This window comes from Eurosta solidaginis, chromosome 1, assembly GCF_040869045.1.
Source record: "Eurosta solidaginis isolate ZX-2024a chromosome 1, ASM4086904v1, whole genome shotgun sequence".
Lineage (NCBI taxonomy): Eukaryota > Metazoa > Arthropoda > Insecta > Diptera > Tephritidae > Eurosta > Eurosta solidaginis.
In genome coordinates, this window is record NC_090319.1 from 281,696,625 (window position 1) to 281,723,538 (window position 26,914).

General features: G+C 33.3%; 1 protein-coding gene across 3 annotated transcripts in view; it reads right to left on the reverse strand.

Moving 5' to 3' along the window:
• Window positions 1–2,332: 2,332 nt before the first annotated feature.
• The window catches only part of LOC137237391 ((E3-independent) E2 ubiquitin-conjugating enzyme), a 45,627-nt gene continuing 21,045 nt past the window's right edge, over window positions 2,333–26,914 (reverse strand). Inside the window, exons 2-13 of one of the 3 annotated variants that reach the window (XM_067760961.1) lie at window positions 26,134–26,387; window positions 25,855–26,068; window positions 13,562–13,811; window positions 12,834–13,492; window positions 12,617–12,765; window positions 12,104–12,530; window positions 11,954–12,043; window positions 10,889–11,632; window positions 10,158–10,819; window positions 7,516–7,853; window positions 7,185–7,445; window positions 2,333–7,120 (exon numbers count right to left, since the gene is read on the reverse strand). In XM_067760961.1, coding sequence (XP_067617062.1) covers window positions 6,936–7,120; window positions 7,185–7,445; window positions 7,516–7,853; window positions 10,158–10,819; window positions 10,889–11,632; window positions 11,954–12,043; window positions 12,104–12,530; window positions 12,617–12,765; window positions 12,834–13,492; window positions 13,562–13,811; window positions 25,855–26,068; window positions 26,134–26,387 — 4,233 coding nt within the window. In that variant the 3' untranslated portion in view covers window positions 2,333–6,935. Of the gene's footprint in view, window positions 7,121–7,184; window positions 7,472–7,515; window positions 7,854–10,157; window positions 10,820–10,888; window positions 11,633–11,953; window positions 12,044–12,103; window positions 12,531–12,616; window positions 12,766–12,833; window positions 13,493–13,561; window positions 13,812–25,854; window positions 26,069–26,133; window positions 26,388–26,914 lie in introns of those variants that run through there. The other 2 variants (XM_067760962.1, XM_067760963.1) reach the window with 2 other exon arrangements.

A 26,914-nucleotide genomic window follows, 5' to 3' on the forward strand; every position in this document is an offset into this window, starting at 1 on the left:
TACAAAATGTCTCAAAGGTTGGATAGTGATTGGAGACTGAAGATGAATAACAACTTGATAACTATCTGGTTTAAGAATAATTACAGCATGATGTTAGATATCAGCTCTGGAACTAGATATATATTTCTCAAAGGCTGGAGAAATTTTTTTTCCATGTTTGTTGGGTAAACAAAATCCAACTGTTGCCGTATCTACAAATTATCTAGATAACAAAAAAAAAAAAAAAACAGTGTTGCCGTACAAAAAGCCTACCCGCAAACGCGGCCTTAAACTATGACTGAAAAACTGCTCAGTAGTTTAACTGGAGTTTAAATTTGACTAGAGTTTAAGCAAACTTAGTTTAAGCTTAGCTTAACCAACTACTGAAAAACAGGGCCTAGAGGATGTATTTTAAGAAACATCGACAACATCTGTGAAAAGCGCAGTTTCGAAAAAAACTGTTGGTTAAGGCCTTAGTGAATTACACTATAACGATGTGTAGGTCTTCTTACCGGATTATCTGATGATGTTTGAAACTCGTTTTACAAAAACAAAATACATTACAGGGAAATAATTTTAGACCAGAAATCCAATAGACCAAAATCGGTCCTATTAAGGTGGCAGACACACTATAGCAAACAACAATATTATATATTAAATAATTTATACCTCATTTATTGGCAATTTAATACCGCAAAAAAAAATTTAAAGCTGCGTCCGGTTCCGAGAAACGGGAGTGTCTGCTAGCTTAAGACTCAAGCCAGCAGACACTTCGTGAAAACACGACCTACGACTTCCGAACGACTTGGATAATTGATATTACATTTATTGGCAATTTAATACCGCAAAAAAAAATTTAAAGCTGCGTCCGGTTCCGTAAAATGGGAGCGTCTGCTAGCTTAAGACTCAAGCCAGCAGACACTTCGTGAAAACACGACCTACGACTTCCGAACGACTTGGTTAATTGATATTACATTTATTGGCAATTTAATACCGCAAAAAAAAAATTTAAAGCTGCGTCCGGTTCCGAGAAACGGGAGTGTCTGCTAGCTTAATGCGGCAGTTACCCACCGACGTGTGCCGTACGTACGGACATTTGTCGTACGAAGCACGTTTGACCGAACTCTCAAGCCCGTAGGAATTAATGTGTGCGCCTATGTACATGTACATAACATATTTGTGTGTGTATTGTTTACAGATAAGCACTGTAATGTGTGCGTCTATGTACATGTACATAACATATTTGTGTGTGTATTGTTTACAGATAAGCACTGTTTCCATTAACCATTTTGCATGTATGCTTATGGAAACATCAACTTTTTTTTTTGCGGTATTAAATTGCCAATAAATGTAATATCAATTATCCAAGTCGTTCGGAAGTTGCAGGACGTGTTTTCACGAAGTGTCTGCTTGAGTCTTAAGCTAGCAGACACTCCCGTTTCTCGGAATCGGACGCAGCTTTAAATTTTTTTTTGCGGTATTAAATTGCCAATAAATGAGGTATAAATTATTTAATATATAATATTGTTGTTTGCTATAGTGTGTCTGCCACCTTAATAGGACCACCAAAATCGATTGAACCGAAAATCGACATACGGAATATGACAATACGACAACTCCTTGACCGTCCTTGCAAACTTGGCCGCATAGGCGACGGTCACCTCGTTTTTCTGCTATGTAAACTTCATATCGTCTGAAATTATACAACGCTTCGCAGTCCCGAGAACAGCTATGGAGTCCATTAATCTGTATCTTGACGCAAAAAAAAACATATATTAAAAATATCAAATCACGTTTTTTTAAATACGAGAAAAATTTATTGTGCATTGCACTGCAGGTTAAGGTCACAGATGTTTAACTGCTCTACTGTGACTAGCCACCGGACAATTCGAGGTGTATTACTATGTCTCAGATCCGAAAGAGAATTCGGGAGGTAATTTCAGTTGAATGCATCATATATGAATTAGTTCGAATGTACCATCCGCTGATCGTTTCAACATGTTGCAATTTGTTTCTGCGAGGTTTGTAGTAGGTTTCGAGTTTTTTAAGCAGCGGCGCTGAATGGTATTTTATCCTTCTGTAGCAATCTTTACTCGAATGATGCTTCAAATACCTGGCAGCCTTAACTTTTCGTAAGCTACGGTTTGTGTTTAGAAATCGTCCCACTTAACAAATGCATGCCACTTCTGATTTTTTTTGAAAGCAGTGAAACTGCATGAATTCATTAACAATTTACCGTTTTGGAACCTTCACTGATATATCGACAAAGCTCATTCTGGAGTTTTTCTATTGGGTGTGTATGATCGTTGTTTAATTCCTGTATGCGTGTGTAATTTAGTTAAAAACGGAATGGTTATGTTTAAAGAAAATAATGTAGTATTTATTGGACTTCACTCATCGTTCTATATAAATAGCAGAAATTATGTTTTTCTTTTACTAAAGTATTTCTTTGAACTCATGCGATACTGCTTTTTGCATCCTTTGTTTGGTTTGTTTTTTTTTTTTCACACTATTTTTTGTTTATTTTTAATAATCTATTATAAATTTCTAATTTGTGAATTATTTAAATTGATTCTAGTTAATGCAATTACAAATTGCACTTCGCATATTCTTATTTAAAATTAATTTATTAATACTTTAAGTTTTTAAAATTGTTATACGAATTTTGCAGAAGGCAGCGTTCTTTGGTATTATTTTTCTAACTTGAATGCCTTAACAATAGAAAATAATATATTTTAAAACAAACTTCGTCTCCATCCCCAATTTTTTAATAAAAAATAGAATGAATTATGTTATACGACCCGTGATCCAAATCAACTTTTTAAATCCCAATAGGTCTGAAATGGTGAATCAGATAAAAGAAATATGTGAACTATATGGGCTACTTGTACTCATTAGATCCATAATAGGTTATTACTTTTAAGAATAGTTTTGGCGGATTCATATTTATCGTTTCGAGTGAAATTGTTTTTCGAACCGTGATCGAAGTAAATTTTTGAAATCACAATCAGGGCTGTCATGGAATCCAAGTCGGTTTTGCGTTTTGTCGGAATTACAAACCAATATTGATTTAAATTGGTGTCATAAAACCGTATTGGTTTTGCTCTTTTCGAATGTAAATCAAAGCGATGTTCGAATCAACTGTTTTGCAGTGTTATTGGTGCACCGGCAATTTTGATGTTAATTTTTTTGGCAAAATTTTGTAAAATTAATTGTTTTGTGCATTTAAACAGAAATAAACAAATTTATTGAGTGCAAAATGGCATAAGCAGTTGTAGCGTTTATGTTATTGGAAGAAGAAAGTTGTGAGAAGGTCAAAAGAAAAATTTTGAGATCGCAGCAATCCATTGGAGCTGCCAGAGACAGCGTAAGTAAAAAATTCCTTAATGTGCGTTTCTAAATATTTATAGTGTGCTTGCAGTTTGATTGCATACTATCGCATAAACAAAGAGGCTTTCCGAATGGTATTGGACACCACTGAAGGACGCTTAACATGCTCGAAAGTTCTGCCAGTGCTGCAACTGGCAGCTACGTTACGATTTTTATCTGAAGGATCCTATCAAAGATCAGTTGGCAAGGATTCTAGCATGAGTGTAGGTGTCAACGATTTTAGATGATGTGCTTCGTGAAGCCCTTCGCAATATCTGGATGTTTCTTCATAAATTTAATCAAAATACTGTTTTGCATTGAATTTTTATGCTTTTCCCTATTAAGAATGAAAATATATGTAAATTTACATTTATTTTTATAAAATAAACCTTTATTTACTTACATTTTTAGAAAATATTCAACTGCAAGGGAAAAACAACTGTGAAAAAATGAAATCCAACAGCATTTAACTGATTGGTTTGTTTCCGATAGCAAATTCAATAAAATCGGATTCTGTGACACCTAAAACCGACACTAATTCCAATTCGAACATTAAACCGATAACATTGGATTTCATGACACCAAAGTAATTTTTTTGTCGTTTTTAAATCCGATCCCGACAGCAATTGGATTCCATGACAGCCCTGAATAGCTCTGAAATGTGTAATCGGATTAGAAAACCATGTGAAATGGTGGCTACCATGACTCTAGGATCCATAACTTTTTTTTGTCATTTTTACGAGTCTTTTGACAGTATCTGATTTATTGATTGAGGGAAATTGCTTTTCGATGCGTGATCGTATAACACGATACGCCCTCAGGCTTTCGACGTCGATATTCGAGAAACTGAGAACTTGAGATAATCTCGAATACTTTGGTTTTCTCTAGTTAGTTTATGTTTTTACGAAAATATTTACAAAATATTCTTGGTTCTTACAATAATATAAACTTTTTGACATTTTAATATATAAAATTTACATTCTTAGGACTGAACTACTCTTCCATTTAGTGGTGTGGTACTTGTTCGCAACCTACATTTACGTGCAATTAAGTTGTATGATTACAATTTTTTTCAAGCCACCCCTTCATTTGGCCACCACTGTCGGAATTGGCCTTGCGGACCCCGGTTTGTTCCTTACCCGAAAAACGGTTAGTCGCCATTGATTTTTACGGGCATTTTGAAGTTAAGACGGAACCACAGCCTGTTGTACAATTCTGATGTTGAATTTGGAGTCAGCGCATCATAATTAGATATTTTTACGATGGAGTTTTGCAGTTAGCGAAGTTTTGAATTTAGAGTCTGCCCCCGAGTTCCAACCTTCGTTAACGCTAAAGCTCAATCGCCAAAAATATGTAAATCAGTAAGAAGCGCGCAGAAAAGTACGCAACATTTAGTAAGATATGATTACACGGAATAACAGCCTAACTCCTACACTTTTACGTAGGACTTAGGTGGTTATTTCTTGTAGCCATATTGCTACTACATGTTGCATACATTTCCGCGCACTTGGTACTGTTTTAGATATTTTTGGCGATTGAATTTTACGTAAGCGAAGGTTGGAATTCGGGGGCTGGTCGTGGTCGTCATAACCTTTAAAAACCCAAAAAATCACTGGACCGAAACGGGGCCCGATAGGCTTTTTTCGATTACGAATTCGGATTCAGCGCATCAAAATGAATTGGAATACATATGTCGCATTATAAGATCAATTCTCTTTTGTATTTTATCGATTTTATTTTTTTCGAAGATCTACTTTTGACCCCTTTTAATAAATGTTATATATGCACGAAACCAAAAAAAGTGTAGTTGGAGTAAGAAAACAAAATTTTTATTAATTATTAAATTTTTGAAACATAATAAATAATCAATAATATATTAAGGGTTTAATTTCGAACTTCGAAAGCTAATATGTATGTGTAGGAGGCTAACTTCGAAAACGGGAAAATTAAATATTTGATCTCTACAAAAAAATTTGTTTTGCTCCAATACCCAGCCAAATGTTTTACGGTGTTAGTTATATAAAAATGAAGCTACCGATTCAAAATTTTTATGCCATTTAGAACATTCCGAAAAAGTTTAAAAATAAAGTTTTGATTTAAGCGCTTTCCAAAGGTAAGAGCAAACAATTGGCCATATTTCACTGCATACAAATTATTCTCAATAGGATTTTAATGTTCGTTGTATTAAAGAAATACTCCAATTTTGTATAAAATTTAAGTTTTCGCTACGAAAATATCGTTTAAATTTAGCTACAGATAAAACACAAATTCAAATTGCAACCTTAACAACTTCCCTGTCCCCATACAAAGCGATTTGAGAATGCCCCCGCCCATTATTTTTTGTATTGCTTAATTGAATAATATGAATATATATTATAAAATATTATTTATATAAATAATTTGACATATATTTACCTTATTTTGGCTATTTTATTTTGTGAGTCAAGTGTGACTATTGAACGTAGCAAAACAATTTTGTTTACCACGTTCAATGAGTCACATGTGAACATATAGGACCATAAGAAATAATTTAAGTTTTCGAATCACAATAACTGTAAATTGATATATAAATGTCAAAAGCGTGTATTAGTGTGATTCTTTGTTTAATTGAAGTTAGAAGTATATACAAAAATTGAAGAAAATGAGAAAAAGGTATCAGAAAAATTTCGAAATTTTCTTTCATTTTCCTAAAGTTTAGGTCTTTTGATATACGCTCACATAGAATTCACAAATATATAACGACACGTTCATACCAAGAAAGCGTCTTTAAGTTATATAAAGAAATGAGTCATATATGACTCATGCACTTATTCCAATATGCTCTTGTGAGTCATATATGACTCATTGGACACGGATGTTGTTAAGTGATTTACAAAGCAAAATAAACAATAATTTTGCTAAAGTATACATCTACATATTTAACATTTTTTAATTCCTTTCGCACACCAACAATATTTATAGCAATAAATTGCACCTGCATGGAAAATATACATTAGTCGAATTTTCTGTCTCTTTAGTTTTAATTAGTAGTTTTATTTTATAAATTTAACAATTTTTTGTTAAATGTATGTATGCATATTTTTATTAAATTTTTAGTAATAATTTTTCGCTTTATTATAAATGTGACAATTTTAGACACTCAAATATATAATATTTTAGATATTCATAAAATTTGTTTTTTTTAGTATTCGCGTATGAAATGAGTATTAATTCGTATAATTTAGGCAAACTAATAAGGGGCGGCATATTATTACTGCATACACATTTCAGAGTGTGTGATATTGTGACTTAAATTAGCCAACTAATACTTTGCTTTAATACAAACAAGTGGTGATGTATCTACATATATATAAATATGAATTGACATCGCTTTGTTGCCGCCACTTGAATAGCAGGCGTACTACTAAATAGTACATTTGGTGTTTTAACTGGAGCATTAAGCACCTTACATTAGCAAACTTCTTAAAAAATATAAAAAAATAAATTAATGATGAAATTTTTTTTTGAACTATACAATGGATATTCAGCGACATTTAGCAAACAAAAAGCACGCGGTTTACAAAACCGTGGTTTAAAACATAACTATTCTATTTCTTAGGCAGCGTTGAGCCATTGTTATCAACAGCGAGTTTAAGTTGCGCCACATTTAAAGCTGTCAATTTGACTTTAAATGTTTCTAACAGACCCGCTAATGTTAAACAAAAGCCACGGCTTGCAGGTACAAGTGGGAAATCAGGTGGCATATATATCATTGTGGCTTTTTGAGATATAACTGCAATTTTCAAAATTATATTATTTGTTACTTTACCATTAAAAGAAAAAAATGTCAGTATTACCATTCGTATTCGTTACGTCATTCCGGTTGGATGCACCTTTCATTGTAGGTTCTGATATTCCGTTATTTGGCGTTAGTTTGGAGAGCTCCATCCAACCTTTGATACGATCATGCATTAGTAAGCCACGATTTTTCCAATGCTCATATATTTCTTGGCGAAAAAGCTCCGGTGGCTGTTGTAAGAGTTTCGTTGATGATTGTACCATTTTAATAATTACCATTTCATTGTACATGCGTGAGTTTTCGCTACCTTGTTGTGAGCCTATAAAAATAAAAAAAAAACAAAATCTATAATCGATTAGACAGTTTTGCGTTTAAATATATTTGAGTACCTTTTTGTTTCTCATAACCAGCTTCATTGAAATATGGTTCAGGTACCAATATAAGTCCCTGTATGGAAACAATTACTTGTAGAAGGGTGCTATTTGGTCCCCACACTTCTGAATCGCGTCCTGCCCAAGTACCCAGCAGCGATACACACACTTTACCATCTTCATAAAGATTTGGATTTAAACGATCTGAGCAATAGCTTATGTAGTGACACAATGGTGGACTCTTTGGATATTCGCGTCCAAGTTGAATATCGAAGAAAAATAAACCATCTTCGTATGGCGTCTTTTCTGGACCCTCAATCATAACGCTAAGCAAATCCATCCGATCTTCATAAACTCTATTCCAAGAAAATAACAATATTTTGTTTGAAAATAATTTACTCGTTATAAGTCGGACAGTGTGTTTGCCTATTATATCGAAGGTGTCAGAGTCAAAATCAAAAAATAAAATACTGTGACGAATATTAGCTGCACTAAGGGATACTATCATCTCTAAGCCGATACTAAGCAGTCACTTGTATTTACATAAACAAATCAATCATTATGTATACACATATGTACATACAGCAGCGGAGAGATACTCACAAAAGTATGCAATCATCGGTGGAAGTATTATTCACATATACACGCGCATATGGCATCTGTAGTTTATAGCTGGTAACTAAGTAGTAAATTCTAGAAGAAGAAACGCCTAGAAGTATGCGAACGAGGAAACCGAAGAGTATAAAAGCAGCACAAGCTGAGGCATGAGCAATTCAGTTTGTTTTAAACACGCTATCAGTTGCGAAGTGAAGTTTAATTGTGAAGTACTTTCAAAGCAGTCTAATAAAGACCATTTTGTAATACAGAATATTGCAGTGTTTTATTCAACAGTTTAGCGATACGAACGTTAGCAGAAGGTTGCAAATAAGCGGAATTTCCCTAAATTCGTTACAATACTTCACCAACTTTACAAAACGAAGTTGCTCCTCGGAAGGGTATTAGTGAATAAAAAATGTATAACAAGAGCACAGAGTAGTTTGTTCAGCTTACAGTTGGTGTAAATTTAAAAAATAATGAATTTGCGATTAAAGCAACCGCATCCATTATATTACGCAAATAATGAAAATATTTTTTTTTAGATGAAATTAAACAAATGTAAATGTCTAACTTAAAACTGGGTTATGGCTCTTTATATATTTATTTAACTTAAATAATTGAGTTATTAAAATTTTGAAACATGTGGCAGCATTATTAAGTTTTTCGAGCTCAAGACCACGCATAAATAAAAACCAAATATTTTATATCTTTCAATAAATATACTTGTTTAATGTTAATCGATATTTCGACCTCAATCTGAGATCATCCTCAGGACTGAAAAGATTACAAAACAATAAAAACATCAAAAAGTGCATTTTACGTACATCCTTATAACACAACTTACACTCTTGGCTGTGCCTGATCGACTAATTTTAAAAGATTACATATTAAACGAATATAAACAATATAATGTAAACAAATAAATACCGTAAATATAAACAAATTTTGACAAAAACAACCATGTACAAATTTCTCCAACTGTACGTCGCGCTCAGCATACATATATATGTACATATATCAGCTACAGGTAAACTGTTGTTGTCTAACATTATAATACGAATATTGGTGGGACATTAAACTAACAAATTACTCTCAAAGCGCTTTTTTGTTTCTGCTTATTAGCTGCCTATAGGCCGAAGCACAATTTTCCGTGTCTTTTTTAAAATTTATCCGTTTGTCGCTCTCTATATTGATAATATGAAGCATTTCAAGTATGTATCTCTTGTTATATTGCTTCTCTTGTTGCAAAATTCTCACATTGTCTAAATCTGGACAATGTCCCGTAGCGTTACAATGATGTGTTAAGGCTGTTTTGTTATCGTTCAAATTATTTCTGTTTTTTATATTCGACTTGTGTCCGGAAATCCTTGTCTTAAGCTTAGATTTAGTTGTCCCCACATATACTTTATTGCATAAGTGGGACCCGTCACCATTGCAATTAATTTGGTATATTACGTTGGATTTCTCGTATTTTTCAATCCTGCCTTTCATGTTGCTGTATATTTGTCGTAGAGTGTTGTCGTACGTGAAAGCTATTTGGAACTTGTCCCGGTCATATATATTTGAGTTCTTCAGTCTGTTGGACAAGCCTGGAATGTATGTGGCTGTCTTGAATATTTTCTTGGCATCCTGTCTGATCTCAGTAGTATTCGGTCTAGCGTAAAAAGCTCGTATGTAGCTATTGATTAAAGATAGAGGAAAATCGTTGTCTGTTAATATTTCCTTGATCAGGGCAACATTTTCTTCATGGTAACATGCGTCGCTAATAGAGAGAACTTTTCTGACACAGCCAAGAGTGTAAGTTGTGTTATAAGGATGTACGTAAAATGCACTTTTTGATGTTTTTATTGTTTTGTAATCTTTTCAGTCCTGAGGATGATCTCAGATTGAGGTCGAAATATCGATTAACATTAAACAAGTATATTTATTGAAAGATATAAAATATTTGGTTTTTATTTATGCGTGGCCTTGAGCTCGAAAAACTTAATAATTTAAATATTGAAGGCCGAAAAACAACAAATAAAAATGTGGCAGCATTGAATTTTGAACCGGTGTTCACTTACCTAACCCACACACCAGGCGGCAGGGAACTCTTTAGCAAACGGTGTTCACGTTGTACTGCTTTATAATATTGCTGAGGATTATTTGGATGAAAAATGGTCAGCTGATATTTGTGACACGATGGAGCTTGAGGTAACACCTGAAAGCATTCGGATGGCACATACAAAGTTTGCCGTGGTAGCTCATTCGCTGAGCTCATAACAGAAACTTGTGATTCTGCAGCCGATTCTGCGATGGTTTCAACAACAGCCTCATCCGATTTAGCTATGTTCAAAGACTTTACTTCAACTGAGTCTGTCAGATGATCGTCGTTTGGTTTCAGTGGTTTTTCAACAGACACAACCACAGCATCTATACCATATGATTCATCATCTAAACTGCAGACCTCACTCAAATTAAGTTTATCACCTTTATAGAACTTTTCACGAATTTGTTGTATACATTTAACTAATTGCTCTTTAAGTAACGCACAGAGGCGTACACAAACCATTTCGGGTGCTGCATCTTCGTTCAATTCAAAACTGCTACAAGATATCGAATTTTGATCATCGGCAACTTTCATCAGCGAAACATTTGCATCAACATTGGTAAGATCGTAATAGCTAGCATAACTAGTTGAGCTGCCATCACAATTTTCATTACGAGAATAATTACCAGAGTCATCCTTAAAGTGAAAAAAAAAAGAAAAATCAAAACTAAAGCTTATCATAAGTTTTGGCATGTAAAATTTTACCTGCGATACTGCCATAGCTGATTTTAGTTGACATGTTTTCTCAAACGCCTTTTCTATATTCATCATAGCAGAATTGAGTAGCTGATTATTTTGCGAAATAATATTTTGTTGATGCGCCAATGAGTTACTGTTACGTGCGCCCACATAATTAACAACAGTTTTACTATCTACGTTTACATTGCTATGAGCGTTAGAGCGCAACTCGTCAGCATTGGATATAGATAGGTTTGCTCCCAACTGTTTGCCACCTGTTTTATCATTAGTGTTTAATGTTGATGTGGCCAGTGGCGTAGAATTAATTGATGTAGCAGATTTTAGCTTAAGCACAGGTTGTAACATAGCCGAGGAAGTAACACCAGGTTCAGTGCTACTACACGTTCCAGGAATATTACAATTTAATAACGGCTTACAAGGCGTTGAAGATATATTAAAAAGAATTTTTGGTGCATATTCTTTGGATGCGCCGCTGCTGGCATTACCATTCAGGTTTATGCTGCTGCTGTTAGTATTTGTACAAGAGTGAATGCCTTGTGTTTTTTGTACGCCATCCAAAGTGACAACTGCCTGATAGTGAGATTGTTGTTGTGGATTAACATGTACAGCGATTGGTTGTGTAAGCACTTGTAATTGTTGTTTTGGATTTGGTGAGGTAGCTTGCACATAACTAAATAAACGATTTTTGCGATCCTGCGCTCGTTCCGAAATTGATTGAGTTCCTCCTTTGCGCACGCGCTCAATGAGACCCTGTTACGATGGCAAATCAACTAATATTACTGCATTTTGTATTAGTACAATAAAAGAAGTAAACGTGCATTTATTCTTTAGACATGAAAGAGCTCCATAAAAGAAGTTATGTTACCCTGGAATATGGGTAAATGGTATAAAAAACTATATCTGACTTTAACCTATATATATTTTATTATTATTATTATTATTATTATTACAACTCGTATCAATGTTTCTTGCTAATATATACAATAGTTTGTATGAATTATTGCCACATCGTTGTGCAAATCAAACACACTCTTTCAGAAGTTTCACTTTAACCAATTTTTGTATTATTACCATAAAATTATCCTCATGGAAGAAGCTTGTGTTCAACAGTCGATCTAAATAACGACAACCTTTGTATAATTTCAGCAAAGTACGCATCACCTAAAATACAATAAGGTATGTTAAATTTTATATCAGCATTCTTTAAAGACAAAAACTTACCTCAGCATTTTGTAAATTTGGACTTATATTAAAGATTTCTTCTAAACGGGCAATAGCAACACGGGTACGCTCAATATTAGTTATTATGTGAGATTCGTCGAATGCAATCTTTGGCGTACTGCAACCTAATTCGCTATTTTCCGATTCTGTTTCCCACGAATCCTCCGATTCGTGTCCCCAATCTGCATGATCATATTGTCCTACTTCAAATAAATCTTGCGGCCAACACATGCTTATATGTCCATCGACCCACCAAACTTTAGCGCGTCCATCAACATAATTATCAATGATTTGACCAGCTGTACAGGTAGCATCCTCTCCAGAAAAATTAGCTACACGTATAACCATGGTGCCAGGACGATATTGAAAATCGGGATGATCCTTTAAATCGTAAACACTTACTTCTGTTTCACCATTATAGGCAGGCCTAAAATAGTTATTAGTAGATTTATAGATTTTTGTTTTTTTTTTTTGTCGTTTTTTTTTTTTGTCTTTAAATGCAAATATATTCACCTTGGCTCATCTGCAGATGTGTATGTTGTAAACCATTTAACTCGCGCTGTGCGACCTTCATGATCCACTTTTTGTATAACACCATAATCACGATAGCTCATATCAACATCTTCCTTGCTGGATACAACAAAGTCCCCAGGGAAGAATTCCTATGAATTAATTATTTTAATTAATTAAAATTTAGTAATAAAGTAATAACCTAAGCTAGTTAATTTACATGGTTATCTAAATGATGTATGGGATACAATTGCGTTGATGGTATACCCGCTTCAATACTACCATCTTGCCAAACTACCGTAGCAGTACTATATACCAGTAGCGCCTCAGTGACTAATTCATCACCATCTCTCGGCACAAAATCGGGCAACGTTAATGTAGGCGAACGTTTAACAGGCGCCTTACTTTTTCGCTTTAGCAGTCGACGTTTACTATGTTTTGGACTGTGATGTGGCGATGAGCTTGAACAAGTTGTGGTGCTGACACCATCCTCATGCAGCTCATCTTCGAACCAATCATCGTCATCATCATCATCAACTTCATCATCATCTTCATCATCTGTGACCCATTCTGGTTCTGCCGTTGATTTAGAAATTTTTCTATTTAGCAAATTTGATGCACTGTGTTCGGTTGGCGGTTCATGTGATGTCGTGGTTTTATCTTTGCTATTAGAGCTACTTAGTTTATCTGCTTTTAGTGTGGACTTTTTGAGTTTTATTGTTTTTGAATCGACATCAGTTAAGCTGAATTTCTTTTTAGTTTTTTCCGTATTATGTGTACTATTCGTATTACTCGTAATATTTGGACTACTTGCATTTTGAGCTGTACAATGATACTCCGACTTTAGCATTTTTGCCAGCGCAACTTTAAATTTAGTTTCTATACATAACAAAGCAAGATTTATTTATTAAGTAGACGTTAATATTACTATGATGAATAGTAACTAACCTTGTTCTTTCTCCCATTGTGACTTTTTTATGTAAGTATCAAACTTTGAAAATTTCAAATAATTGCGATCACTTATTTGCAGCATACATGATTCGAAGAGATTCAAACGTTTCAAACGTAGCAAATCCTCACCACTAACACAAGGATTTGGTTGTTCCAACAGGCTGGTGTCGATTTTACTTTCCTCAGATAGAGCTTTACACTGCCAGTGTACCCAAACCGAATCAGTCTCAACAGCTTCAATTGTATACTACAAAAATATAGGCGAATTAAAAAAAAAAACTCATATTAATACGTTTAGGTTTTTATGGAACATATTTGAGAATGGACTCGGAACAGTAGCCTTAAAATATTTAGATAACACTATACAGCACTCAGCTGGGTATATAAGCACACCATTTCTTGTTTTATACTCAGCGTGCTTTGCACACAGAGTATATTAACTTTGATTGGATAACGGTTGGTTGTACGGGTATAAAGGAATCGAGATAGATATAGACTTCAATATATCAAAATCATCAGTATTGAAACAAAATTTATTGGGCCATGTCCGTCCGTCCGTCTGTCTGTTACACGATACACGAGCTTGACCCAAAATACATTGGTATTGAAAATGAGCGAAATCGGATGATAACCACGCTCACTTTTTATATATTGTGACGAATATTAGCAACACTAAGGGATACTATCATCTCTAAGCCAATACTAAGCAGTGAATTGTACGCACATCAACAATTCAATCATTATGTCCATACATATGTACATACAAGCAGCGGAGAGAAACGCATAAACACTTGCATATATCTGAGATACCAAAAGTAGGCAATCATCTGTGGAAGTATCACTCACATATACAGGCGCATGCGAGAAGCTATAATAATCGTGCATCTGTAGTTATAGCTGAGAAATTTATAGCTGGTAAACAAGTAGTAAATTCTAGAAATAGAAACGCCTAGAAGTATGCGAACGAGACATCACAGAGTATAAAAGGAGTTAAAGTTGAGTAAGCAGCAATCAGTTTGATTTAAGCACGCTATCTGTTGAGAAGTAGAAGTGTTATTGTGAAAGTCGTCTAATAAAGACCATTTTGCATTATTGAATATTGGAGTTATTTGTTCAACAGTTTAGTAATTCAAACGTTAGCAGAAGCTTGGAAATAAGAGGAATTGCACTAAATTCGTTACAATAAATAACATTTTGGCAAACACAAAAAGCTGATTATTTAGTAAATAATGCACCTAGAATGTTGGAATTTGACGTGTGAACTGATGAAAAATTCTTTAAAAATGGGCGTGGCACCGCCCACTTGTGATAAAATCAATTTTACAAATATTATTAATCATAAATCAAAAACCGTTAAACCTATCATAACAAAATTCGACAGAGAGGTTGCATTTATTATAAGGAATGCTTTGAAGAAAAATTAACGAAATCGGCTAAGGACCACGCCCACTTTTATATAAAAGATTTTTAAGAGGGTCGTTGACGAATAAAATAAGCTATATCTTTGCAGAAAAGAGCTTTATATCAATGGTGTTTCATTTCCCAAGTGGATTTATAACAATAAATAGGAAAAACTTCAAATTAAAAAAATGCGCGTGGGACCGCCCCTTTTATGACTAAGCAATTTTCTATGTTTCGGGAGCCATAACTCGAAGAAAAATTAACATATCGTAACAAAATTGGGTACACATATTTTTCTTATGGCAGGAAATATTTCTAGCAAAAATGGACGAGATCGGTTAAAGACCACGCCCACTTTTATCTAAAATATTTTTAAAAGGGTCGTAGAAGAAAATAATAATATATATCTTAGCGAAAAAGAGCTTTGTATCAATAGCATTTTACATTCTAAATTGAATTATAACAATAAATTGGAAAACATTAAAATTTTTGAAAATGGGCGTGGCACCGCCCCTTTTATGACTAAGCAATTTTCTATGTTTCGGGAGCCATAACTCGAAGAAAAATTAACATATCGTAATGAAATTGTGTACACATATTTTCTTTATAACAGAAAATATTTCTAGTAAAAATGGACGGGATCGGTTAAAGACCACGGCAACTTAGATATAAAACAGGTTTAAAACGGTCGTAGTCTAGAATAATAATCTATAACTTAGCCAAAAATAGTTTTGAATCAATGATATTTCACTTATCAAGTTTTATTGTAAGAGGAAAGTCATTTTTTTAACGGGCGGTGCCACGCGATATGTAGATAAGTATTTTATCTGAAATGAAATGTGTAATTGAAGCTCACGCTGAGTATATAATGTTCGGATACACCCGAACTTAGACACCTTTACTTGTTTTTCAATAGGTTGCCCAAAAGCAAATGAATAGGGGACATTCCCCCACTTTGAACTTTGTTTATGGCGATGATGCCATAGTGTCATATTTTATTTACACTTTTTCCCCGTGCTCTGGGATGTATTAACAATTTTTGTTGTTATATCGGCATACTGATTTTCACAACTATTCTGTAACAGATGTCGCAGTGCTGTGAATATCAATTGGCAAGAACCAGAATTGAAGTAGGAATAATGAAGACAAACAAAAAACCGCTTTGATGGCTGAATGGTTATAGCAGCGGAGCCTAAACGTTGCCGATGACGGAATTTAGCAGTTCCCGAAATGGATCTATACAACGAGCTTTGGCAGTTGTCTAAAAATTGTTTCTTTCTTCTATTCTAATTTAAAATTTTTTCAATTAAGAAAAAATATAACAATAATAATGATAAAATAATTATTGGTAGGCCTTGAGCTCGATTCAAACTCGCGAATATAAATTTTGTAAATTATGGTTTGAATTTAATTTGAACTCCCAAATTGCACTTAAGGAGCATTCCACGATTGAGACGGGACAAATAGTACGCATTTTTCAGTTTTCAATCTTAACACAAACTATATAACATTTTGTGTATTGTGTGGCACATGTCTCAATAAAAATATTTATTAATGGGACGGCCAAAAATCACCCAATTTTTAGGTAACAATGAGTCAGGCGAAATCTCAGCGAAACTCGGATTCAACGCATCGACATACATTGGAGCATAACCGATGTTTCCTTTATGGCTGTGTAATGTATCGCTTGTAATTTTTTGGAAGGGCGGCCGCCGTTGTGTGATAGTAGCGTGCTCCGCCTATTACTCCCGGGCAAAGCAAGCAAATTAACATAAAAAATTTAGAAAAACTTTTTTTTAATTAGAAACAACTTTACTAACCAGGGTCGTTCCTCGGTAGTGATTTGGCAAACACTCTGAGTGTATTTCTGCATTAAAAAGCTTCTCAGTGAAAATTCATATGTCTAGCAGATCAGATGCAGTCCGGAGTCGGCATAAAACCTGTAGGTCACATTCCGCCAATTTGTAGGAAAAATTTAAAGGGAGCACGATGCAAATTTGAACAGAAGGTCGACCTTAAATACATTCGGAGGTTATCGCGCCTTGCATTTATCTTATAACTTTAAACTAGCAATTCTTGTTTGTTTGTATAGCCGAACGATCTCGAGAACGGCTCAACCGATTTAAATGAAATTTGGCACAGAGATAATGTATCACCTTCTAAGACTTTCTACCTAGGTGTTGCCACTCAGAATGTTTCACAAGGTTGCCACCTATTCGAAATTAAAAAAAATGCATGAGATTTGCCAATATGGGTATCAAACGAAAGGTATTTCACTCCGCATTACAATAGGGACATTTTTGAGTAGGGTTGCGATTTAGGGTTGCCACCTATTCGAAATTAAAAAAATTGCATGCCGATATGGGTATCAAACGAAAGGTATTTCACTCCGCATTACAATTGGGACATTTTTGAGTAGGGTTGCCATTTAGGGTTGCCACCTATTCAAAATTAAAAAAATTGCATGAGATATGCAGATATGGGTATCGAACGAAAGGTATTTCACTCCGCATTACAGGGACAGTAGGTTTGCCATTTAGAGTTGGATAAGTTAGACGAAATAGTACTCTACATACTCATATTCTATTAAAGCTTTAAAGGGGAACATTAAAGTTAAAAGTCTTCGTAAAAAAAATCTTACACTTGATTCGACTTAATTTTCTTAATTTCACACGCGCTAATAAAATTGAAATGAAATATCAAGGCACCGGGACAAATTCTAGCAAAATATTTTTAAATTCACATTTTTGGCAAAAAAAAGGTTATCTCACCATGGTAATTTGATACCGTTGAACACTAGAGGCATATGTTCAATTTTAAAACGACATCTAACCATTTAACTACTTACCAACAGATGGCGTTTAGGAAAGTAAGTTGACATTTAATTAAACTAAATGATAGTTGTCATTCGTGAAATTTACAAGTTTTTGGAACGTAATAAAATTGTGAGACTTTCATAGTGTATAACTAAAAAAAATGTTTGAAATTAATAATTCGGCGCATACAGATACTCGCCCTAAATAACTTAGTTCTCGATTTCACTAATTATCATAACAACAACAACTATACTATAGGCTGGAATTGCCCTTTTCAAATTTTCCATTCCAGTTCATTTTGCGGTTAGTGTTTAACAGAGCTGGTGAAGAATGAAATCATTTGCTTTTTGAAATTAGAGCTTTTCTAAAATCAGTATTTCACAATTTTTTCTTCATACGAGAATTATGCTTTCATTTTTTTAATTCTACAATCATGCAGAGAAATAAGGATTTCATTCAGGAACGCATGCAATTGAAAAGAATGCTAAATCAGACTGCAGAAATAAATGTACTGAAATCAATGAGTGCACTCAGGTGATTTCACATTTTTGGTGTGTGAAGTCATGCATTCAAAAACAATCACTTGCTACAAAAATGCGTAAATAGTACCTAAAATAATACGAAAAAATTTTAAGTTCCATTTTATGAAAGCTTAGTTTTAAAAATTGGTTGAAAAGGTTGTTATGAATATAATTAGCGTGAGAAGAGTTAAAACAACTTGCTCAAAGGCATTAAGCATGACAATTTTAAAAATGTCGAGTTATATTGAAAAAAAGTATCATTCCGGCAAGTTGAACATTCCTGTCTTTCATATCAATTTTTTTTTTGGAGTTGCTGATATAGTAATTTTTTTACTTGGGCATATTGAATTAACCCTCGGAGCATATTTGGTGATTCATTTTGTTAGGTTTTTTAACAAATTTTGATCGCTTTTTTCGAAGGAGCCCTTGAATCCGCTCTCACAGCTTTGAAAAAATAAAGCTAACTGGAAAATAAATGCTTATCGAATTTTTTTTTTGGAAATTGTCATAGACAAAGTGCAAAACCACCCAAATAACACAAATCGCAAACGTAAGATTTTACAGCTCTGAACACCAGACACCCGCTCTATACATAAAAATCATAAATTTTTTATTTAAGCCTTAATTTTGCAAAATAACGGTTGAATAAAATTTTGCTTTCACAAATGCTATAGACTCTTTCAGTAAGCAGAAGCATTTTTTAATTTAGAAAAATTTTTACTTACCTTCTCATGGTAAAAATTGGAAAAGAAAAAGTTGTCTACAGTAAGTTTTCTACCCAACTGTAAAGTTTTCATCATCGGTTTTAATCAATTTCTTTTTTTCCCGTGATCATTTTGATACATTTTATCTCGATAAGTTTATGCCATTACGATGCATAGTGACAGATGAAACCAATAACATTATTTTCTTGGGTAGAATAAAGTAAAATGGATATATCCAAAATTTCACATCACTTGCGCACCATACAACATATGGCACATTTATATAAAAATCTGTGAAAATCGTCGTGATATCGAGCAATATCTTTAAGTGGGTGTAAACTATTTACTTTACTTGGTGATCTTGGTATTCTTTATTTACGTAGCTTTTTTTTGTGCTTTTTTTCATAAAAAAAAGTTTCCTGCACTTTTAATGTTTTTTATGTTATTAGTAAAAATATACTCACCGTACAAGTTTCTGAGGTCCCCAAAACTACGTTTTAGAAATTTTTTTTTAGTTTCCGAATAATAGCAACATATGCCAACAAATAGGTTAATGAATATGCCAACAAATTCTAAAACTTCACCTTATATTAGGGATGTCATTATTTTATAATTTCGGAACCCCGGGAATTTCAGAATCTTGTATTGTAATTAATACCGGTATTAGATATTCTTTAGATTTCAAAAACCTAACCTACGAAAGTGCACAATATTATTTAGGATAACCTTTTACTCATCAAATTATAAGGGTTAAAATTAATTCAGAAATAAAAAGGTTTCAAACTTCGTTGCATAACATTTTCAATTCAAACTAACAATCACATATTTTGAAAAAATAATATACATTGTATAATAAGACCATAATTTCTTGAGAACCTTTAATCTATTGTGATCTGATTAGTCAAAGAAATTTGAGAACATCCTACTTATGTGTATGTTCTGCTTTTAATACTAAGCTACATTCAAAAACTTCAAAAATTATTCCTACATTCAAATAAGTACTACTACTATAGGTTTATATATATTCGTATGTATATGTATGCGCGCATGTTAAATTAATATTGAATTAGGTAAGCTTTAAAGAGCGGTTTTCTGACGGCACTTCATGTTTCTTAAGAAATTTGGAGTCCCGAAAACGCTAGAATTTGTATTAAAGGTAAAGTCTCTGAATTTACATTGTTAGCAATCATGTTTAGGCAATTGTCAAATAAAAATAAAAAATGTATTCAAATAATTTTACACACCAAGCGCACCAGTAGGAAATTTAGCGCATGTGTGGCAAAGTTTCTGCAATCCTATCTAATGGGGATTTCTTTTCTATCTTATTGTTACTATTTAATAATGTAACGATCACTGAATTTGTACAAAATGATGATTTTTCGGACAATATTTTATTAAATGACGACGCAAACTTTCGGGAGAGCTGCAAAAATCATGCAATATTTATTCCAGAAAAGAACACAAACATGTCCACTGCCAAGAGTGGGGTAGGGTTTTATAAGTTTGTTTCATAAACTTCACTCTTAAATTGAACAATTGAAGTCTAAGCACTTCCGCAATACTACTTTTTACAATTTTTTTTTGCATACTGATAGCCCCCACCGTACACATTAATTCTGCTTAACCGTTTCCAAAACATTTTTTTCAGAAAAATATACGTACTTATTCTCAGTACTAAGAAGTTGTTTTTATAATATAAACCAAAGTAGAAAATTATGATTCTTATTGTACGTTTTAGCACCACCAATTAAAGGACTTAAAGAATTCAAGTTTTTATTACTTCTTTTTAAATGATCCCATTAAGTAAATGGAGCATTTAGAAAAATTTTCTTTAAAAAAAAAGTGTTCAGAGCGGAAAAAGTTTTTTTTATATATATATATTTTTTTTTGCAGATGTTGTCACACCGCACTGCCATCGAAATCTAAAACTGCTCAGCTACAGAGGAACACTCACCAGCTAAGTAAAATAAATGCCGTATTAGTAATAAATATACAGACATATAATGGATGGAATTAGTAGAAAAAGAATTCAATATGGTAACGAATACAGTTAGTTACTATTAAGAGAGGAAGGAACAGATTTTTTAATACAAAAAAGCGAGTCCAAAACATCAAATGTGCTAGAGTGGGAGATGTAATTCTGACACCAACAGCGGAAGGGCTCATTTAGTTCAAAATTTGATCTAAAATATTTTAGGTAGAGAGGTTTAAGATGTCTTGAAGGCCGGCAAGGGACATTAAAGTTGTTTACTTCGCTCAACAGGAATGAGTTAGGGACCGAACCATTTAGTAATTTAATCATAAATACAATTCCAAGCATTTCCCTACGACTAGCAAGGAAATCCCTTAAGGAGAAAGGTAAGAATTGTTTTTGGACTTATTCTAGCCGATCAATATGAACCTGGTAGCTCGGGTTCCAAATTATTGCACCATATTCTAACATCGGCCTGACTAATGTTGTAAAAAGGGCTTTAGTAAAATACGGGTCGCTGAATTCTTTATACCATCGCCTTATAAACGCCAGAATACCTATAGCCTTATTAAAAGTTGTAGTAATATGAAGGTTGAAGTTAAGTTTACTGTCAATATCAACCCCAAGGTCTATAAAACTGTATCCATACCGGTTCAAGGTTTTAATTGTTAAGAGTGTAGGAAGCTGGCTGAAGTAATCTACATAAATTTGCATTTTTTAAGATTAAGTGGCATATAGTTGATGGTGCACCAATTGAGCAATGTGTCCAAATCTGATTGTAAAATAGACTTTTCTTCGCTTGACGCATAGGATACAAAAAATTTACATCTTCCTTTGGGAGAGAAAAACTAATTATTATTATTAACTTATTTATTTGGGCGAAATACAAAATTTTCTTGCTAACATATTCTTGGAAAAGACACGGCGATATATATTGTATGAGCAATAAGGTTTCCAATTGGGTAGGTAGTCCAATATTGTACTTATGTCATTTAATAAAATTTTTTTATTTTTATATATTTTTTTGCTTATGACAATAGAAAAACCATCGCATCCAGACACAGTGTAGCATTTTCAACAAACATGAGATATAAAGTAAAAATCTTATAGCCAGCTAACGTAATTAATAGTAGTATAGCTACACTATTGACCATTAATTAAAAATTATGTTGGTGTCATGCGAATTTCATCTTTTTATATGAATAAACTTTCTAAAAGTCTTGAAAACGATATAGGTCCTATTTTTCATTAAAAAAGTGGCCAATTTCGATACCATTCGCTGCCAAAACTTTCTAAATTTTCAAAACTATTGCAGGGGCTCCATGAAAACAAAAAAAAAAAGTTTTTATAAATAATAATCTGTACAAAATCCCCCTTTCTCCTTGGTTTTGATCCTCTCGATGCAGGGATCGCCAAAAGCTTCTAATGGAAGCGTGACCACACCTACTTTGAAATCCAAAAATAAAAAAAAAATGGCGACGAAGCTAGTAAAAAGTACACTGTAAAAACCTCGAAAATTCATAAAATAACAGTTTTTTAATATCTTGATCCTTGCGCCACCTGGCGGCGATTTTTTCATACGTCGCTTTCTATTCATGTATGTAATATGTGTTCCAAATATTAGCCTAATCGGAGCACAGATACGATTTTTTTAAATATTTCGATACATGCGCCACCTAGCAGGAGTTTTTTTTCACAAAGCGATTTCTATTCCCGTATTTAATATGTGTTACAAACATGAGCCTAATCGGAGTACAAATACAATTTTTTTAAATATTTCGATTCATGCCCCACCCATCTGAAATTTTTGTCTTATTATTGCATTTTCATCGAGTTCTGAACCATATTCTAAGTTTCAAGCTTATCGAGAAGTTACTTAAATTTCGATTACAAAATTCTGTTCGCTACACAGAGTTAAGGTAAATAAAACCCATTAAAAATAATGGCTATTATTTATTATATTCTATTAGATAAATGGGTGATAATCTTAAATTATTTTCTTAACTTCAAACTTTTCACTAATATGTATATTCCATATTCAATTTTTAAGTTCAAGTGAGACGAAATAAATTTTTGTCAGTGGATGTCTATTCTTCATTTTGGTTTGTAAAAAAATAGCGACAACCAATCAGCGAGCAGAAATGGCGCTGGCATGTAAACAAACCCTGTCGGACTTGGTAGCTTTCAAAATTAACGTATCGCATTGTTTTCTTGAATGCATTTAAAAATACTTCTACATAAATAAAAAAAAATGTCTTTAGGCCATTTGTACCAAACGCAATGGGAAGCTTAGTCAATGCACAGAGACATAACACCCCTAGATCTAGTGGAAAGTAACTATCAAATCTTGGTTTATTTTAAGTTTTGCACACAATGCCGAAGACTTTGTAAATCGGAAAAATGGTTTTTTTAAATTTCAGAGTAGCTTGTTGTTTTTTTTTTATAATGACTTTTACTTTTGACTTATACTTATATACATTGAAACATGCTTTACAGAGGTTGTTGAATTTCGATACATAGATATTTGCTAGTAACAGTATTCAAGACTGTCCCAGATGTGACTTTTACTTCATAAAGATATCATTAACATGCTCTAATAAATGAATTCAAGTTACTTGTGCATGGTGAAATAGACAGAGGACCAAAATTACAAAATATTAAATCACTGATTAGCATAGTTAACCATATCAAGAAATGCTGAAATAAATGTATTGCAAAGGCAAGCTTAAATCTGCAAGTGAAATAGTCTCGCAGTCTTAAAATATATATTTGGGGAAGATCAAGAAATGCCGGGCCTTTGAATAATAAAATCATATTTTATGTGTTTTTGATATAAAGAGGAAACTGTGCACAACTATTTGACGTCTACCGTTTCAGGTTTTTAAACGCATTTTTCTCCACTTTCACTGCACTATAATCTACAAGTAGCACTTCATTATATTCCTTATTTATGTGGCAATTGATTTCTACTTAACTTTTAAAAAAATTATGCTAATTTTTGTAGAAAATACCAAAATACAGTTTTACAATATAAAATGTCAAAACATTGAGTCAGAGTTACCGTCGCTATTGAATGCGAGAACCACATTTTGGATTTATGATTGGAAATTATTTTTTTGGCAATAATATTTTATTCCAATTATGTTTTATGAATGTATTAACTCATTTATTCGTGTTTCTTATTTATTTCAATAAGAACTGAAGCATTTAAAATTTAATTTCATTGATTTGGGGCAAAATTCCCCGATTAAAACTTTTAAGAATCAAACAAATGTTTTAAATGAAATATGGCAGCCCGGTTATTTATAACTATTTTGACACCTTCAAACCAATCACAGGTATGTTAGCCTTCAAAAGTACGAAAATATCAACCCTGAAAGCGGATATTTGAATGGAAGTGAATGAAAAAGTGATTGTAAACAAATTTTGCTATCACTCGTGAGTGGGAGTGCTCCCGATGCATTCACATGCAATCAATAAGGGAATTTTCGAATGGAAAATATGAAATCGCGTTCAAACTTGGCTTATATATTTGAAATCACCCAACCATATTTGTAAAATGAATCAATCTTGATTTATAACTGTATTGATTGAATCATTTTACAGCTCTGGTGTTTAATATGTTTTTGAAATCTATTTTTAAGGAAATCAAATATTGGTAAGTAAAAATATATAATATACTAGCAGACCCGGCAGACGTTGTTCTGCCCTAAATTTGGCCTATATACATACATTTTAATAAGCTTTTTCCGTCTAACTCTACCCACACATTCTAGGGGTACCTGGGTCCATTTTTTGGCCTATATCTCTAGACCCTGTACGTCGATTGCAACCAAAGATATGTAATAACCACCGCGTAAGGTATACGCAACTTGTGTGAAAGCTTAAACAAAATCGACCGACGCATCTCTTCAAACACCGGCGACCAACTAACACACATTTTAGCCTTTCTTTTTATATATATAGATTTTTATTTTTCACACTTCACCATAATACTACAACGAAATACAGATATTCGTTGCTTTTGAAATTCGGCTTAAAAATTGCACATGGAACAACTAAAGACTCTCCTGAATTAAAAAAAATGTCTTAGTACCTTTAAGCCGCGGGCCCCTCAGAAACCCCGGGCCCGGGGTAATCCCCCATTCCCCTCCCTTGATATCAACCGCTATAATATTTTGTATTGATAAGCACGTGGTTTAATTAAACACCAACCAATTACACGGAAGTACCACCTGAAAATATGAGTGCCGGTGCATATACGTAACATTTTACTAATACATATAAACATTTAAAAAAAATTGCAATAAAATAATATTGGGACTATAAACTGAGATATAACCTATCGTATATTTCAAGTTAGATCAAACTACACACGGGGTGCAAAACAAATTTCAAGATCGGTTCAGTAGTTTAGGAGTCCATCGCGGACAAACATAGTGACACGTGATTTTTATATATAAAGATGTACATATAAAAAAAGTAGAGTTTGATTAATGATGACATGTAGAACAAAGTATGTTATGAGGCATACTTGAAGTTTGCCGAGCAAAGCTCGGTCGCACAGGTACTTTTTATTTATTTTTTTCATTTATAATTTTTTTGAAGATCTGCATTTTCAAAAATCATATAAAGAAAAAAGGTATGCCACGTTTGTGATTTTACTTCGTGTTTTTTTTTTTCTTAAGCAGTAAATGAAAATATTATTACTAATTCAATTTCGAACTTCGAAAAATGCGAAAATTACTTGTTTGCTAATGTATCTATCACTTGAAACAATATGTGTCATAAAGTGTAATAGAAATGTAAGTATTAAATATTTTCAATTCTGATTCCGGAATACACTGCATTTCGTAAAAATCTTATTAACACTCACTTTTCCTTTGATTGGTTTGCCTTTTTTATTTTTATGTATCGGTATACTCGGTGTCAACACTTTTACGGTATCTAAGGCAGGCAGACGTCCAATAACAACATTACCCGGATAAAATACATGAGGATTGTATATGCCATGTGTATTGCGAGAATTGTAATCTGAAAACCCGTAGAAATTATTTGATGAGATTTCCACGCGAGCACCTGCAGTAGACCTACATATAATAATAAAGAAAAAAGTTAATCGCAGATAGCAAAAAGGGTTTCAATAGCATATTACCTTAGCACAGCTTTCTGTTCAACATCTTTGGTACTTCCTACCCATGAATCTAAGCATACAGCGCTATCACGTTGCCAAACGTTAATAGGACGCAGTCGTTCGGTCATAACATTTTTGATAACATATTTTGTGCCAAGCACTTTAACATCGGCATGCATACTTATATCACGACAATAGCCACGTTGTGTATCCTTACCTGGAACTAAGCGACGCACTACATCACCAGGCATTAACGTGCGATCAGCCAGTGCTACCTGAATAATGTAAGAAAAATTGATTTTGAGCTTGTGCCTCTAGCCACCAAACATAATTCCCGTAAAAATTGGCAACAGACGGAAGGTAGAAGGAAGAATGAAAATTGTCATATTGTAACCGGAGATTATGGAGGGAACACTTCTCTGCATTCCCTACCCAACAAACATTTAGGTTAGAAAACGATTAGAAGACGAATCGAATTCTAATGTATTTCTCTAAGGTAGAAGGTTAGAGGACGATTTGCGAAACTGTCGCGAATTATAGCATTCTCGACAAAAAGGGGACTTCGTTCTCGATATCGAGAAAAGGGTTATAATTCTAATCGAATTCTTACATCAATTTCTAATGAGTTTCTAATGAGAATTTTAAATTTGCGCAATTAAGTTCAATTATTTAAAATCAGCGAAATTTTCATTGTTTCATTATATCAAATAGTTTTATTTGGTTATAAGCTTATGTATTAAGAATGAAAATATTTCAAAGGCTTTTTCTATTATTATAAATTAAAAAAATTGAGCTCAGCGTT